Source organism: Solanum dulcamara, chromosome 8 (assembly GCF_947179165.1).
Source record: "Solanum dulcamara chromosome 8, daSolDulc1.2, whole genome shotgun sequence".
Taxonomy (NCBI): Eukaryota; Viridiplantae; Streptophyta; class Magnoliopsida; order Solanales; family Solanaceae; genus Solanum; species Solanum dulcamara.
This window is the reverse complement of record NC_077244.1, coordinates 32,914,750-32,930,581: the sequence shown is the minus strand read 5'-3', so window position 1 is coordinate 32,930,581 and position 15,832 is coordinate 32,914,750. Positions and strand designations below refer to the sequence as shown.

The window sequence follows — 15,832 nt, the reverse complement described above, 5'->3', positions numbered from 1 at the left end:
TAGTGAAAATCACCTTGTGGAATAATCAAGATACATACAAACTAATCTTAAAATTACTAAGTAATCACTTTTGTTTGAGCCTGGAGGACATGTCTTGCACTTGGAACTCAACTAAGTTATAAGTCCATCGTTCCAATTTCTTGGTCTCTATACTGAGTAACAACCTTAAATAAACTGGCGAAAACTTCCTTACTTGCCATCAAAATCAATCAAATAGTAGTGGTCATTCCTATTTGAACGTAGCAAACTGCAAGAAATAAACCCTATTCAACACACAAAACAAAAGTTTAACTTTGTTCAATATACTCCGCTTCATATTATTTGGCCCTAAAATTTTTTTTAATTCGAGGTATATGTTACTAAACTAATTTAATTAATGATGTTTTAGAATTCTAAATTTGACTGCTACTATTTTCTGTACTTTTTTTAATATTAAGAGTGTAAAAAGAAAAATATACTAATAAAATTCTCTTGATTTCTTAAATTGGACAAGTAACTTAAAATGTCTATTTATAATATGGAGGCAAGTAATATAAAACAGAGGGTGTAGAATAAAGTTACCAATTAATGATTATCATATATATTTACTTCTATTTATCCTTAAAAGTAATGTGATTATGTAATTTTTTGTCATTAGTGCATTATACTTAACTCAAATTATGCTTGGAATCAATCATATATCCAAAAGGTAAATATTTTTTTTGGTATAACCATTTGATAAGTAAAATTAAAGCTTGTTGTAATCAATATATTGAATGTGTGGATTGTCTATTTAGTCAATATATAAACATCTTACATTTATGTATACATATTTTCTAGGTTTTATTAACCATTTTGGATAAAAATGTATTCATTAATTGGGCATTTAATAGAGTGATTTTTGGACTAATTTCTCAACCTATAAATAGGGTTGTCATTTACTGTTATACCCCGTACTTTTGTACTTTGGAATTCTTTCTTAAACTTCTTAAAAGTTACCATGTGACCCAGAGTATCTATAACGTTATCAAATAACTCTAAGGAAGGAAGGGTGTGATGCCCAATAAAAGTGAAGGTTGGAAATAGAGTTATAAGAATTTGAAAGGAGTTGGATGCCAAATAATGAGTCGTGGGACTCGACTTACTTGCGTAAACTTCCAACTTGGATGTCTTATATACTTAATCTACTTGAGTACAATTCGAGCTTATGTAGCAAGGAATACATGGACTTTTAAAGTGAGACGAGATTACGAACTCATGGGAAAAAAATAAGGAGATGACGCGCCTACTCAAAGCAAGTAGGTGATGCACCTACTTGGACTAAGTAGGTGATGCACCTACTTGGACTAAGTAGGTGATGCACCTACTTCGACTAAGTAGGTGATGCACCTAGTTGGACCAAGTAGGTGACTCACCTGCTTGGGGTGGAACCCCACATGCCACGTAGTAGCACATTAGTGGCCACATGGTGTGAGGTGGCTGCCTAAGGACTTGACATGTGTCACCCTTAGGGGATGACACGTGCCACTCTTAAAGATGATATATAAATGTCTATATATGACTAAGGACTTCGTTTAATCTTTTAACTTGGAAGAATTTGGAGAAAACGTGAGAGAGAAAAGAAAAAGAGCTACGGCTAGGGTTCCTCCAAGGTAAGGCTCTGATTTTTGCTCCGTAAATTAATTATCTAAGGTATCCCCCAATTATATGAATGTGTTTAACAATGTAAAATTTTTAGTTGGGGAAGCAAAGAAGTGACGCAAACAGCCCGCAAACTTTAAGCATGGTGAGGAGCTTTCGAAATTAATTTTTGGCAGGTAAAGTTCCTCCTTTCGAGTTAGAGTTAATGATGTTTTTATGGAGTATGTTACATGTGTTAAATGACGATTAAATTAGGATAATTACACAAGTATACTTGGCGTGAGAAACAAACTAAATTGGAGTCGTTCTAGTTAAATTGAAGTTGTGTAGTGTTGTTGTGGTTGGAGACGGTTTAATTGTGTGTTGCAGGTATGGAATGTGGTGTAAAAGGGGTGTGGGTTCTACTGGTTTCATCCACATAAACCTCCGGTTCGTGTGGTTAAAAGTTTTACAAAATAGAGATAGAAAATCTTATTTTGATATCGTGACTTTAGGAGAGTCATTTGGAACTGTATTGCATCGTATTGTAGTAATTCAATGTTGTATAGCAGCTGGTTGTTGTTGTTAATATGTCTGCTAAGGTTTGGAGGTTAAAACAAAATTTTGGATAGGGCAAGTTATAGGAGAGGTGCTGCCCGATTTTCTTTAACTTCTTAACTAACTTATAAACTAGTCGAGAAAGACGAACAAGAAAATGGTTCCTATGGATACTTGAATGCAAATGTAGGAGCTGTAGAGTCGAAGCTTATTAATATGAGTATTATTTTTGTGTTAAATAGTTTCATAGGACGACGACGCGAACGTGGTTACAAGTAACCCACAAGAGGTATGTAAAGCTTATCTCTTCCTTTCTTTTGGCATGCATTCAAGTTAATTAATAAATGATATGAGCTTGAGGGTAAATCTACTCATAAATTCCAAGCGTAATTCACGGTCCTTATTTACTTCTTGATGAAAGCACTCTTACAGTAATTGAACTAGGGCTTCTCAAGCCTTCCATATGTTACGAAGTGATGACTATGTGAAGCTATCCTTCTTTTCTCTTGGCATGTCTTAGCCATAAGTGGTTTGTGTATGAAATGTGAGGATAATTCCATTCATAAAACTCCAGGCATGACTCGTAATTCTTACCCACTTCTTGGTATTAGAACTCCTATAATAGTTGAATTATTGCCTTTTAAGGCTTTTATATGATGAAGGGTAGTATATGTAAAGCCTATCTCTCCTTTCTTTTGGAAGGTCTTAAATGTAAGGGAATTGATATATGGTATGATATTGGAGGGAGATCCATTCATAAGTTTCAGACATAACTCATGACTCGTGTTCACTCTTAAATGCTGGAAGTCCTAAAGTAGTTGAACTACTACCCTCGAGCCTTTTATATATTGAGTAGTGACTGAGTACGTAAGCTCATATTTCTAAAGACTCTATGATGATAAATGTCTCTAATTGCATAAGATGTGTAGCATTATGTTGATGCAAGTCTATGATTCTTGAGACTCCGTTTGATATGGCCCATAATGATATTTAGAGGATACTTGAGATGATGATCATTTTGATCCTCAAATGATAGTTCATGACAATTATTATATCGAGTCTCAAATGATGAGTTAATTGCATATGGTTAATCACTACTCTACTCGTGCATGTTGTTAATACATCTTTCACCGAGTCCCATAAAGGGTCGGGTATAACCGAGTCCCATAAAGGGTCGAGTACAATATATGATGACATGATTATTCACCGAGTCCCATAAAGGGCCGGGTACGATTGAGTCTCATAAAGGACCGGGTATGACCGAGTCCCATAAAGGGCCGGGTATGATATATGATGATATGAGCAGTAACCGAGTCCTATAAAAAGCCGGATATAACCGAGTCCTATAAAGGGTTGGGTACGATATATGATGGTATGATTATTATGATAGTATGATTATTTACCGAGTCCCTCACTAGAGGGACGGGTATGGAACATGTATGCATATGATGACCTAATAAAACATTTGTGACACCAAGTCCCATGATGGGCCAGATACAGTATATAGGCATGCATATGAAAGCATAATGATGTATTTGTAACATATGAGACAATGCTGTATATGATGGTATGATGCCATATACGATGATATGATAACACTGAGTCCCACAGCGGGCCGGGTACGATATGGAAGGATGATATACATGCCCTCATTTTATAAGATGCAGGTGTAGTGATTTATTAAATATTATACTTATTTCCTACACCCCTAATTTTATTGTAATCTCACTTAGACTGTGTTATGCTTTATATACTCAGTACAATCGTACTAATTCCTTTTCTTCGGGGGAGCTTCGTTTCATGCCCGCTGGTATAGGTACGCATTTTGGAGATCCGTCAACTTAGAATTTCTACTCAGCTATGATGGGATAGCTCTACTATTCTGGAGCCTAGCTTGTTGGTACCAGTCCTCTTATGTATATATTTATTTGTTCAGGAGTACGACGGAGGCACTATCCCGCCATATATATTAACTTGATATTCTTAGAGGTCTGTAGACTTATGTATGTGGGTTTTTTTGTAAGTTTTCTTCAATTGTGCCTATATGGCATGTAGTAAGTGTTGTTATGTTATGGCAGCCTTGTCGGCTTGCGTGCCCTTTCATGTTATGATACAAATGAAAGAGGTTACGTGTATAAGAAGATGTTATGACCCATTGGGGTTCTTATGTATAGTTCTTATATCTGATAGGTATGTATACGGGGTCCAGGTTGGAACCCGGTCACGGCCTACGAGGTTGGATCGTGACATTTACTAGTGTAATACACTTGAATAGAAGAAAAGTTCTCTCCTTTTTGCCTTCTCCTCTTTATATTTATATTATTCTAAGCTTAATTTTATAACGTTTTATCTGCATGACACTCTAGTATAATTTCTATCATCAAGTCCAAAAGAAAGAACCGGAATTTCGGTATGTTTTTTCGAATAGCTGAAGTAAGTAAAGAAAGGGAGGTATGTTTCTTTTAAGAGTACCGGTGTTATATCTGTGTTTCGGTATATATAGGTACAATCTATTATTTCTTATTTTAATCATGTATGCTTATGCATTATGTCACGTAATAGAAAAGATGGCATTATATGATTCATAAGCTAATTACCTGATGCCATAACATTTCTAGTTTATAAAACATGAAAAAAAAATATGGAAATAATTTGAGATTATGCTTCTATTTTCTATTATTATTAATCCTTACACTAACCTATGAGATTTAATTTTTTTGGAGTAGACTGGCACTGCTATCAATATCATGAGAGGAAAAGAAAACAATTTCTTTTAGCTTGAAAAAAGTAAAAAAAAAATTGGGAGAGGCATATGTTTGTCTCTGGTAAGCAGTGAAGTGAATGATGTGATGAGACACAAGTAGGTTAATTCCATTTTACTTTAGACTATAATTTATTGGTTGAAGATAAGACGGTGGATTCAATTTTTATCGCACCATAAAGTTAAGACATTGGGTTTGAATCCTAATTTACTCTAATGATAAAGTATTGGCTTTGAGTTGCATTGATCTAAAACACCTTCTTATGGGTAAGACATTGGTTTTTAAGTCGCAACGCACTATATTGATTGTATAATGATGATTGGGCAAATTAATATGCTCTTGATAAAATTTATGAAATTCACCCAATTAATTTGCTCTATTCTATTATATGAATGTGATAGTAGTCCATAATAAGTCTGAAAGAAGATAGGTAATTGAATGTTTGAATAAGGGCATGGAGGGACATAGTTATGATAGCCATCATTGTGATAATTATAAGAGGAAGAACACAATGGATTTCCAAATAGTTCATCAAAATATGAAGGTAATTTTTATCATCAAAATGGTATGAAAGGTCATTGGACACATGGTTGTCGTGTGACCTAATTTGATAAGTTTAATAAATCCTCCATCAAAATAAAAAAAATATAAAGTGGCGATAAACTTGAAATTTCAAAGTGATGTTGAGGTGGGTCATGTAAATATGTCAAATATAAAAGTATGACATGCATAAATGTTTATAGTCAACTCCTTAAACAGACTGTGATTTGTTTAAGCATCGTGAATGCTTTTCCTTTCTTGAAAGTGAATGTATCAAAAAAATATGATAAAAAGTATGGATAAGGACATATTAATGTATGGTTAGATAAATGGTTAAATGTCACATCTTACCTTTACAAGAAGTTTGAGAGAATAAATTATGGCATAAATGGTCATTTCATCACATACTTTGTGTACACTATAAGTATCGTGGTATGTTTTATCATGAACTACCCAAGGAAAAAAGAAATAAATAATTCTTTTCTATAAAGATTGTGTCATGACCATAATGAATTTTATTGTGTGACTACACAAATTTGTAAATAAAAAATAAGTCTTGTCTGTAATAGTTTTGACCATGAAAAGAATAATGTAATTTTCTCTTTGATGGAGATGTTCACCATACTAATGGTGTCATGAAATATGTGATAGTATACAAAATTAATTGTAAGTTACAAGAGAGTTACCGTGTTACTATTGGAGGAATAATATGGGATTGTAGTAAGTCTCAGAAGAAACTTTTTAAGTTTCAAGAGGAATTGAAAAGAACAATTAATATATTGAGATTATAAATTACAAGAAGATTTAATAGCTTCAGATTACTACAATCGAAATGGGTTGTAAATATTTAATTAAAAGGTTACCCACCATTTCCTCTTATTTGTTGAACACAAAAATGGATATGGTGATGAAATCACATGCAAAAGTAAACTAGAACTTTACTGAAGTAAAGATCAGTTGGCATGACCGGTTGACCATTCTGGTTCAATTGTGATGCAAAAGTAATTAAAAATTTACGTGGCTATATGTTGAATAATAAAAGATTCTTCAAGAATTCTCTTATTTTGCTTGTTCTTATGATAAAATGATCATTATATCATTGTACCAGCTAAAGTTGGATTGTATTTCCTGAGATTTTAGAACTTATAAAAAGGTGAATATGAGCCCTTTCACCTTCCATGTGTACCGTTAGCAAGCATCTCTAAGATGCTCAAATATGATTTGTTATTAACTTATAAATTAATTTTTGTAAGGTTGTTTGCTCGAATTGTTAAATTTAGAGCACAGTTTCAAACTGAGGAAATTATGTTGATAATGCTGGTTGTTTTCAACAGAAATTGTTTGCCTCTAATTATAGCTAAATCATTGGTATGAGAATAAAACTCCCAAATAGGTAGGGGTGTGTATTGGTCGTTTTGATTTGGTTTTGAGTATTATCGGTTCTGTTTCTTAGTTTTTAGTTTCTAAATACGTTAAACCAATAATCAAATCAATAAAATATTTATTATCGGTTTTTGGTTTTTTATTTTTTGGTCCTTAACGGTTCGGTTTTTGGTTTAACCAATAAGAAAATAATTTTAAAACAAATATATTATTCCTAGAGTCGCCGTCGCAGCAACTTACAAACCCTTGCCGCTGGACTTAAAGCGGCAAAGCCTAAAGGGTAAATACTAAATAGTATGATATAGTGATTAACTGATTATATATTTATATTAATATTTTTTGTTTGATATTTGTATATGAGTAAAAAAACTAAAAAATTAAACTAGTAAACTACTATAGTCTTAATGGGTTATCGGTTTACCCAATATTCCAATATTATAAAACCAATATCGAACCGATAACCCAATAATTATTTTTTATAAAATCATTAAATAACTATTAACCCAATAATCCAATAACAATAAATCAATAATATTTTTTGGTTCAATTTTTGCAAACCCCTACAAATAGGAGAAATAGAGAGGTTCAAAGCAAGACTAGTTGTTAATAGTCAAAAAGAAGGGATAGACTATAAAGAAACCTTCTCACCTATTGTCAAGATGATAACAGTAGTGAGATCTATTTTATCCATTGCAACTTTAAGACATTGGCACATACATCAGATGGATGTGTTTAATGCTTTCTTACATGGTGATCTGGAAGATGAAATTTACATGCAGCTCCCTCAAGGGTTTGTCAGTCAAGGGTAGAAGGTGTGCAGGCTGACAAAGTCCCTATATTGTCTTAAGTAAGCTCCAAGACAGTGGAATCATAAAGTTACTAAAGCTCTCCTTAATCTTAGGTTCAAACAGAGTCAATATGACTACTCCTTATTTATCAATAAATCAGAGGAAGGAATCATCATTGTGCTTGTGTATGTGGATGACATGCTCATAACTGGCAGCAGCTTATTGTTGATAGAAGAGATAAAGAAAGCACCACAACAAACCTTCGAGATGAAAGACTTTGGGGAACTTAAAATATTTTTTGGGCATTGAGTTCACTAGATCATCAAATGGGATACTTATGCATCAAAGGAAGTATGCCCTTGAACTCATATATAAAGTTGGTATGACAGCAATCAAGCCTGCAAAAACTTCTATAATCAAAATAATATGATGAGCATGTGGGAAAGAACCAAGAAGTAGTAGAAGATCCCTTGGTAGATCAGACTATGTATCAAAAAGGGATAGGCAAGCTATTGTATCTCAGTATGACAAGACCAGATATATCCTTTAACACTCAGATCTTAAGTCAGTCCTACATCAGCCTAAGAAGTCTCACGTGGAAGCTGCATTGAGAGTAGACAGATACTTAAAGCGTACTGCTAGCTAGTAGTTCAGATGGATTGTTTACTGCCTTTTGTGATGCTGATTGGGCTTCTTCTGCACTTACCTGCAGGAAATATGTTACAGGCTACATGGCCAAGATTGTTCAATTCTTAGTCTCATGGAAAGCCAAGAAACAAACTACAGTGTCAAGCAGTTCAGTTAAGGCTGAGTATAGGAGTCTTGCCTCTATTGTGTATGAATAAGTATGGTTATTTGGAATGCTAAGAGAAGTAGATGTTGATGTTCAATACAGTTCAAGTATATAGTAGTGATAGCAAGGCTTCCATTCAGATTGCAACAAATCCAGTATACCATAAAAGGACTAAGCACATTGAGATCGATTGCCATTTTATAAACGAGAGATTTCAACAGGGGTTAATCAAAGTAGACTACCTACCCACTCAAGAACAACCTGTTGATATTCTGATTAAAGTACTATAAAAAGTGCAACATGAACATCTCTTATCCAAGTTAGGAGTTTTGAATATTTTTGCACCTCCCATCTTGAAGGAGAGTGTTGTGATATAAAGTTTGTTAACAAGTTAGTTAGTTGAGTGAGTGGTTATTAAGATCAGTGAAAGGAAGAGTAGTCATTTAGTTGTTAGTTGTAACAACCTATCAGATAGTTAGTTAAGATGAGTTAGTTACTAACTAATGAAGTGCAATAAATACAACACATGTACTGATTGAAATCACAGTTTTTCATTCTCAATACATGAGTGTTCATCATAATTGTTCACTCTTCTTCTCTCATTTCTGAGTTTCTCTTTTACGAACACAATTTGTGGAAATTTTATTGAATGAACCAAAAATCATTTACATCCAGTGGAATGTCTCCAAATTCAGATTTTTTTGTTTATTTGAAACATTCTCATCTCAACTCTAAATTTAAACTAGGGAGTTGGATAACTTCTTGGTTTCATGATTTTCCTTATCTTGATAACCATCCTTCCCTGCCAGAAGTGGGGTACTAGTATCTTTCTCTTTAACCTGAGATGATATAACAAAATCAATATATATTACCAGAAACAAAATACAATCATATCACTCATTAACAAAATACATTATTAGTATATTTTAACGTCTGTACCTGAAAATTTTGTCTTAGTTTTTTAGATAAATATATATTTGGCCGTTAGGGGTCAGTTGATTGCTGGTTAGAAGGGAATTATTCATATATTGAAATTGACATAATTAATACTTGCATCCCATGTTTGATATTTTTTATTTCTTTCTATAAAATTCAGGCATATCAAGTACGACTTTAGTTATGAGTCAATTTATGTATTATTTCATGTATAAGTTATATATGACTACATAATTTATGTATTATTTTATGCGTTTGAAAGATGAAATAACTAATACTCCTATATAAATATCTAATACATGAATAATTAAACCGTACATAACTAATTCCTACATAGAACTAATATTTACATAACTCTGATCAACTAAACTAAACGGCCCCTATTGTATAAAAGTTAAAACTCCAATAAAAACAAGAGAAATAGATGGAGATATTCTTACTTGAGGAATGGAAGAATGATCTCCAAGCTGTTTTTTTGTAGTTTCATGTATGCAAAAATAGGAATACAATCCCATGCCAACAATGGCAACAAGTATACCAACAATGTTTCTTGATGTGAAGGGATCATGCAGCAGTGTATAGCCAAATCCTAGAACAAGGCATGTTTTTAAGTGGCCTAGCACTTGGTATGTCACTGGTGATGTCTTACCAATCACCAAAAATGTGCTGAAATTAACTGACACAGCAATCAAGCATGACAACAATATGAATCCCTGCAACATAATCAAAATTTTCATTTTCATTTAGGAGATTCAAAATATAAAAAAGTAAACTTATGAAGAAACCTATAGATGATTCAACATTTACTATATATATACATAAAAAATAGTTTTGACTATATATATAGATGTAATTTTTAGACAAAAGGTGTTTAGATAAACATTCATGTGGTACCCTAGCTAGCTCCACCCATGATCGATTTGCTTATTCTAAAAATTTCCATAAAATCAAGCTGAAGTCTTAGTAAAATTTCTTGAATTTATTTGATATACACCGATAATGTAACACATTTTAAGTTATCAGTGTACTTTAACTTGTTGTAGTAACAAATAATTTATTGCTAGAACATACACATTATGCATAAGAAAAAAAATGGGGATTAGGGTTTTGCTTACCCACACAACATTGGAATACTTGTGAGCAAAAACATTCTTGTTAGTAAGGAATTGATCCACCAAAGGCCCTGTCACAAATAGAATACCTGCTTGGAAAGGGGCTGATTGGTACAACAGTTGTGTAGATGAAATGTTGAGTCTCTTCTGAATTGTATTTGTGAGCTGAATTAATTCTAGGGGTCAAGTCAAAGCATGAAATAACCATTGACATTCTTTTGGAATCAAAGAAAATTATACTCATCATTTATGAAAAAGAAAATAATTAAATAATTTTCATAATCTAGGACATAGTAATTGGAAGATGAGTTTTAAGTTATATGACTATATATCAAGATAGAACTTTAAACTATATATGTCATAACAAGTAAATATTTATTCTATTTTTCAGGTTATCAAATGATCACGTTTGTTATGATGTAAAGTTATTACATACTAACAGTACACATAACACAAGTACTTGGACCAGTAAGTAGGATATAATTTGTCCAACAAAAGTTATAGCGTGTTATTTATTCCATTATCAAGGTTATGAGACCATATATTTTGTTACAAGCACGAACCTATATTATTGCAAATAACTTAATCAGACGAAATAAAAAAAAAATCATCAGTGCACGTAAGAGGATACAATTTGTCCAACACAAGTTGTAACAATGGCTAGTAGAGAGAGGATTGTGCCAACAAAATTGAGCTGAAGATCGGTAATGGAGGCGATACCGACTCCGAGCAACAGAATTAACAGAGAGAATTTGACATTCCGGCTGCAAAAAAATGAAATATATGTAGTAACAAAATAAATATAAGTAATTATTTGGATATCCTATTTTAGGTTTAGGAATATATGAAATTTTAAATTACCTGAATTGTTTTTTTAAGAAAATGGTTTCTAAAAGTACAGTGAAAGGTATAATTGCTAACTTTGTCATCTGCAAAAGTAACACACACGACAGAGAGTTAGCATTGATATTTTCAGTTTCTATTGATTAATTTTGGGGACAAAAATTTTACTTTTAAAAAATAATTTTTCTAATAAGTGGCTAATTGTCAAACGTGTAGATAAACCAAACATTACTTATAAACATAATCAAACACCATCTATCAAATACATACAATTTTTGTTTTGAATTTACCGTATACTAGTAGTTTATTACTGTCTAGAAATTATATGGATTTTTTATTTTAAAAAATGTCATTCAGGATGTATCATGAAATATATCGTTCTCGTACTTTTTATGGTAAGGCCAATATATTACCTGGTAAAAGCCAATAGAATTAAAACCAAGGCTGAGATTGAGAAAGCCAATGGAAATGCCATTTAAGATACCAAAGAGAATCACAGTCTTCATATCAATGGGTTTGTTCTCAAAGAAATTGAATTTCAGTGCCACATGAAGTGTAACAAATGTCACCATCAGATGCCAACTTGTCAATGTTGTTGCTGCAAATAAAAAATAATTAACACAAAAATTGCACTGTAATTCACCATTGGTAATAATTAATAAATAAAATTTATTTACCAAAAAAATTATGTCTTTTTTTGCCCCACAGAAATTGTAAACCATCCAAGAAAATGTTCTGCTTCCGACATGCATTATGTAAAAATTGATAACGAATTTAAGTTATATGCATTGATAGTGCAAAAATACTTGGCTTAATGCATAAAATTTATCAATAAACTTTATTTAGACATTTGAATTAAGGTTTGTTTCAATTGAACATCTGAATACGTGATATAGTGTTTCTATTAGATACTTTCTTAAAAAAACTTTTGCGCGGTTTCTCAAGTGTTCATTACATAGAAAGATTAACTCATCAAATTAAATATGTCACCTCCTTTAGTTACACACATTCGCCTATACAAGTAATAAAATCTCAAGTTTAATGCAATTAAGGTTAATGTGTATAAGTAAGGGAGATGACATATTTTATGTGATTAACACACTCAACTATTTAATAGATGCTTGAGAACACACAATTATTTCTTCAAAATTTGAATCGAAAGTGTCTAATACGAACACTTTAACATGTGTTCAGATGTTCAATTCGAATAAAATTTAATTTGAGTGTCTAAATAAAATTTATTGACAAATTTAAAAATTTATATATATATATATATATATATTAAGCCAAAATATTTTATATAATCAAGGTACTGTTAAGGTCATAGGATCAAAAAAATGATAACTGAGGTGTTATAATTGATTAAACATACTACTAGTAATTATTAGTGCGTGAAAAAAAAACATTACACGTCGGTATATCTATATAAATTAATTCCACAATTAAAATATTGATTTCATCACTGGATAAAATTTAATAAACAAACTCTTGACATGACTACAAATTCAAGTTAATGAAAAAGGAAGCTATTGTCATTTAATTTTCTACTTTTCACCACACATGCCTGCACACCAAACACATGCATAACTAACCAACACAATTTATTTAGATTTCCTCTTGTTAAAAGTTTGGTGGGTTGATTATAATAAACGTATATTACAATTACAATATTAATAAGCCAAGCTGGTGCAAGTAAATAAATAAATTAAGGAAGATGAATTACCAAATGGGAAACCAAGATTGCTCATCAAAGCTTTGTTGCAAATAACAATAGAGACTGAGGATGCCACTGAGAGAAACAATGCTCCCACCACACCCAACTGGAAGCTTGTCTTCTCACCCATCTTAATTATCAACCAACACAACAATTCAAAATTTAAAATAAAAAATTAGTTGTTTGATCTCTTCCAATCAACCTATTCAGTATACCGAAAATCATTAATTGAATTATTTTATGCTATAGTTGTGCATCTATCATATCCCTTCTCTTTTATTTGAAATTGAGGTGCGCAATGTGGGCAAACTCACACAATCGGGGTCCTATTACTATAAGAAAAATAAGGAATTAGCGACGAACAAGTTAAATTACATAGCTAAACAACAACAAAATCATGCTAATCACATTTAGTTATGGATTAGCGATGTATTATATGAAAATTCAATTAGCTAGAAGCTATTTAATATTGATTAACTAGGAAATATTGATAATTCGTAGCTAATTCCATATTTTGTAGTAGTATATCTTTGATTTTAAAAAGTTAGGATGGTCTACCTTAATTAAGCTTAAATAGCCTTAGTCGTAAGTGTTCAAATTTCAAAATCAAAAGATATTATTTACCTTGAATCTGTCTAAATTATAACTTGGAGGCTGAGAAGCCCTATAATTAAGCAAATAAGTACATGTAAAACACCAATAATATTAATATAGCTAACATATATAAAGGGGGGGAAATGAACACATGAACTTGTAATTAACAAAATGAAAGATATACCTCTTGAAAATGTTAGTAATATAATGGTGGCTATAACACCAATGAACCAATGAACTAAGCTACAGCTCCAAGAAACACAGGCCAAATTTCAAGAAAATTTGAAGTGTCTTTTTCTTTTTGGGGTTGAGGTGCAGAGAGACAAAAGTTCAAAGACTTGTTTGAGAATGTAGAACAAATAAGCTACATCTTTTATCTACACTTGTGGGGTGGGTGGGTGGGGCTAACAACATTAGTAATTCGAGTTTAAGTAATCATGTGCATTTATAATATAAATCTCTTACATTATTAAATTATGCCAACGTTCAATGATATGTCACACTTTATAATAAACATGATATGGTAAGATGAAAATTAAAGTAATAACCTGCTATAACATCATAAGTTGTATTGTTAAGTGAAAAAATTATACTCACCGTCATAATTAGAATTAACCTAATTATTTTTGTTGTTAAGAAAAATAATTTTCTTGAGGCGAAGATTTATTAGGAACATACAAAAGTTATAAGAGTAAGGTTTGCATACACTCCATCGCAGTCGATTTCAAGGCCGAGCGGTTGATGATCATGTTGGTAGCTAATGCCTAGTATAAGCAAAGCCAGTTGACTGACTTTAGAATAACAAATATTCCGTAATTTAACACTAAAAATTAGGAGCGCAATCATTTCACAACTAAGCTAAGAAAGTATTCTCAAATTGAATATTTGTTTTGTTTTTTCTAATTTTGAGTTTTAAATATGAGATAAGTGTCAAAAAAATACCTAAATTATTCTTATTTTTTGAGTTTCATACCTAAACTATTGGGAGTGTGAGTTTCATACCTAAACTATCACTTCTTAATTTGAGAAACACATCTCTCTCTTTTATTTCACTCTCACTATGGTGTCTGTTCTACACTCTTTCTTTCATTTAAAAAAAATTGTCATATCATACTCCACATAGACAAAATATTTCACCTAGACAAAAATTAAATAAATTCTTAGAATTAGTTAAAATTAAATATTAAAGTATTACTATCCCACACTCAAAAAAAATATAAAATATTTTTATTACCCTACTCCACCACTTTTTCTCATCATACTCCCCCCTGCCCCCGCCCCTCCCCCCCAATTTTTTTTATTTTTATTTTCTAATTTTTTTTTATAAAAGTTTTTTTAAAAAATTCTTACTTCATCTTCCCCCTTCCCCTTCAAACAATAATTTAAATATTATTTTTATAGATTTTTTAAAAAAACATTCTACCCCGCCTTACCTAATCCTCCACTTCCAATTTTTTTCTTGTTGTGTTAGATACATACCAATACCCATGAGTGAGAAAAATAACTTTTTTTAAAAAATAACTTTTTTAAAAAAATAATTTCTTTTTTTTAAAAAAATAATTTCTTTTTTGGGTATAGAAATACTTTAGTTTTAACTTTTAACTAATATTAATAGTTTATTTAATTTTTATCAATATAGAATATTTTAGCCATGTGGCGAATAAAATTCAAAAAATAGAGAGAGTAAAGAGAGTGTATTACATACATCACTGAAGTGTATTTCTCAAACTGAGAAACGATAGTTTAGGTATGAAACTCACAATCCCAATAGTTTAGGTATAAAACTTAAAAAGAAGAATAGTTTATGTGTGTTTTTGACACTTATCTCTTTAAATATTCATGTACTTGAGATTTCAAAGCTTGAAATTGGATATCCTAATAAATAATAACAGCGCAAGGTTTAATTTGCACTAATTTTATATTCATGATAGCCTAATGAATCAAATAATGGTTTTAGTTCGTGGAATAATAAATAAAATGACAGTTTAGATTTTTTTTTTAATGAATACTAAGAAAGAACAATAAGATATATATTAATGAAATACTGTTTTTTAATGTTCATCTTAATATTAATTAAAGTCAGAAAGGTGAAGTGAACATTTCTTATGTGACAATGCACCTACCACTACCAGAACTAACAAACCCCAACAAAACTAATTTGTTTGGTGGAAAAATATAAAACGTCAATTTTACTCCAAATATGCATCTTA

General features: G+C 31.4%; 1 protein-coding gene across 1 annotated transcript; it reads right to left on the bottom strand.

Annotated features, from left to right (window-relative positions):
• Window positions 1-8,973: 8,973 nt before the first annotated feature.
• On the bottom strand, window positions 8,974-13,948 carry LOC129900264 (UDP-xylose transporter 1-like). Its single transcript, XM_055975195.1, has 8 exons — window positions 13,807-13,948; window positions 13,038-13,158; window positions 11,728-11,912; window positions 11,333-11,400; window positions 11,103-11,235; window positions 10,475-10,636; window positions 9,800-10,072; window positions 8,974-9,262 (listed from the first exon to the last, which is right to left on the bottom strand). The coding sequence occupies exons 2-8, from the start codon at window positions 13,156-13,158 to the stop codon at window positions 9,161-9,163; spliced, it is 1,044 nt and encodes a 347-aa protein (XP_055831170.1). The 5' UTR covers window positions 13,807-13,948; the 3' UTR covers window positions 8,974-9,160.
• Between the last annotated feature and the right edge of the window lie 1,884 nt (window positions 13,949-15,832).

Coding starts and splice junctions, on each gene's coding strand:
- LOC129900264 (XM_055975195.1), bottom strand. CDS start 13,158: ATGGGTGAGAAGACAAGCTTCCAGTTGGGTGTGGTGGGAGCATTGTTT. Junction 11,236..11,332: donor TTCTTAAAAAAACAATTCAG/GTAATTTAAAAT, acceptor ATTTTTTTGCAG/CCGGAATGTCAAATTCTCTC. Junction 10,637..11,102: donor CAACTTGTGTTGGACAAATT/GTATCCTCTTAC, acceptor GAATTAATTCAG/CTCACAAATACAATTCAGAA.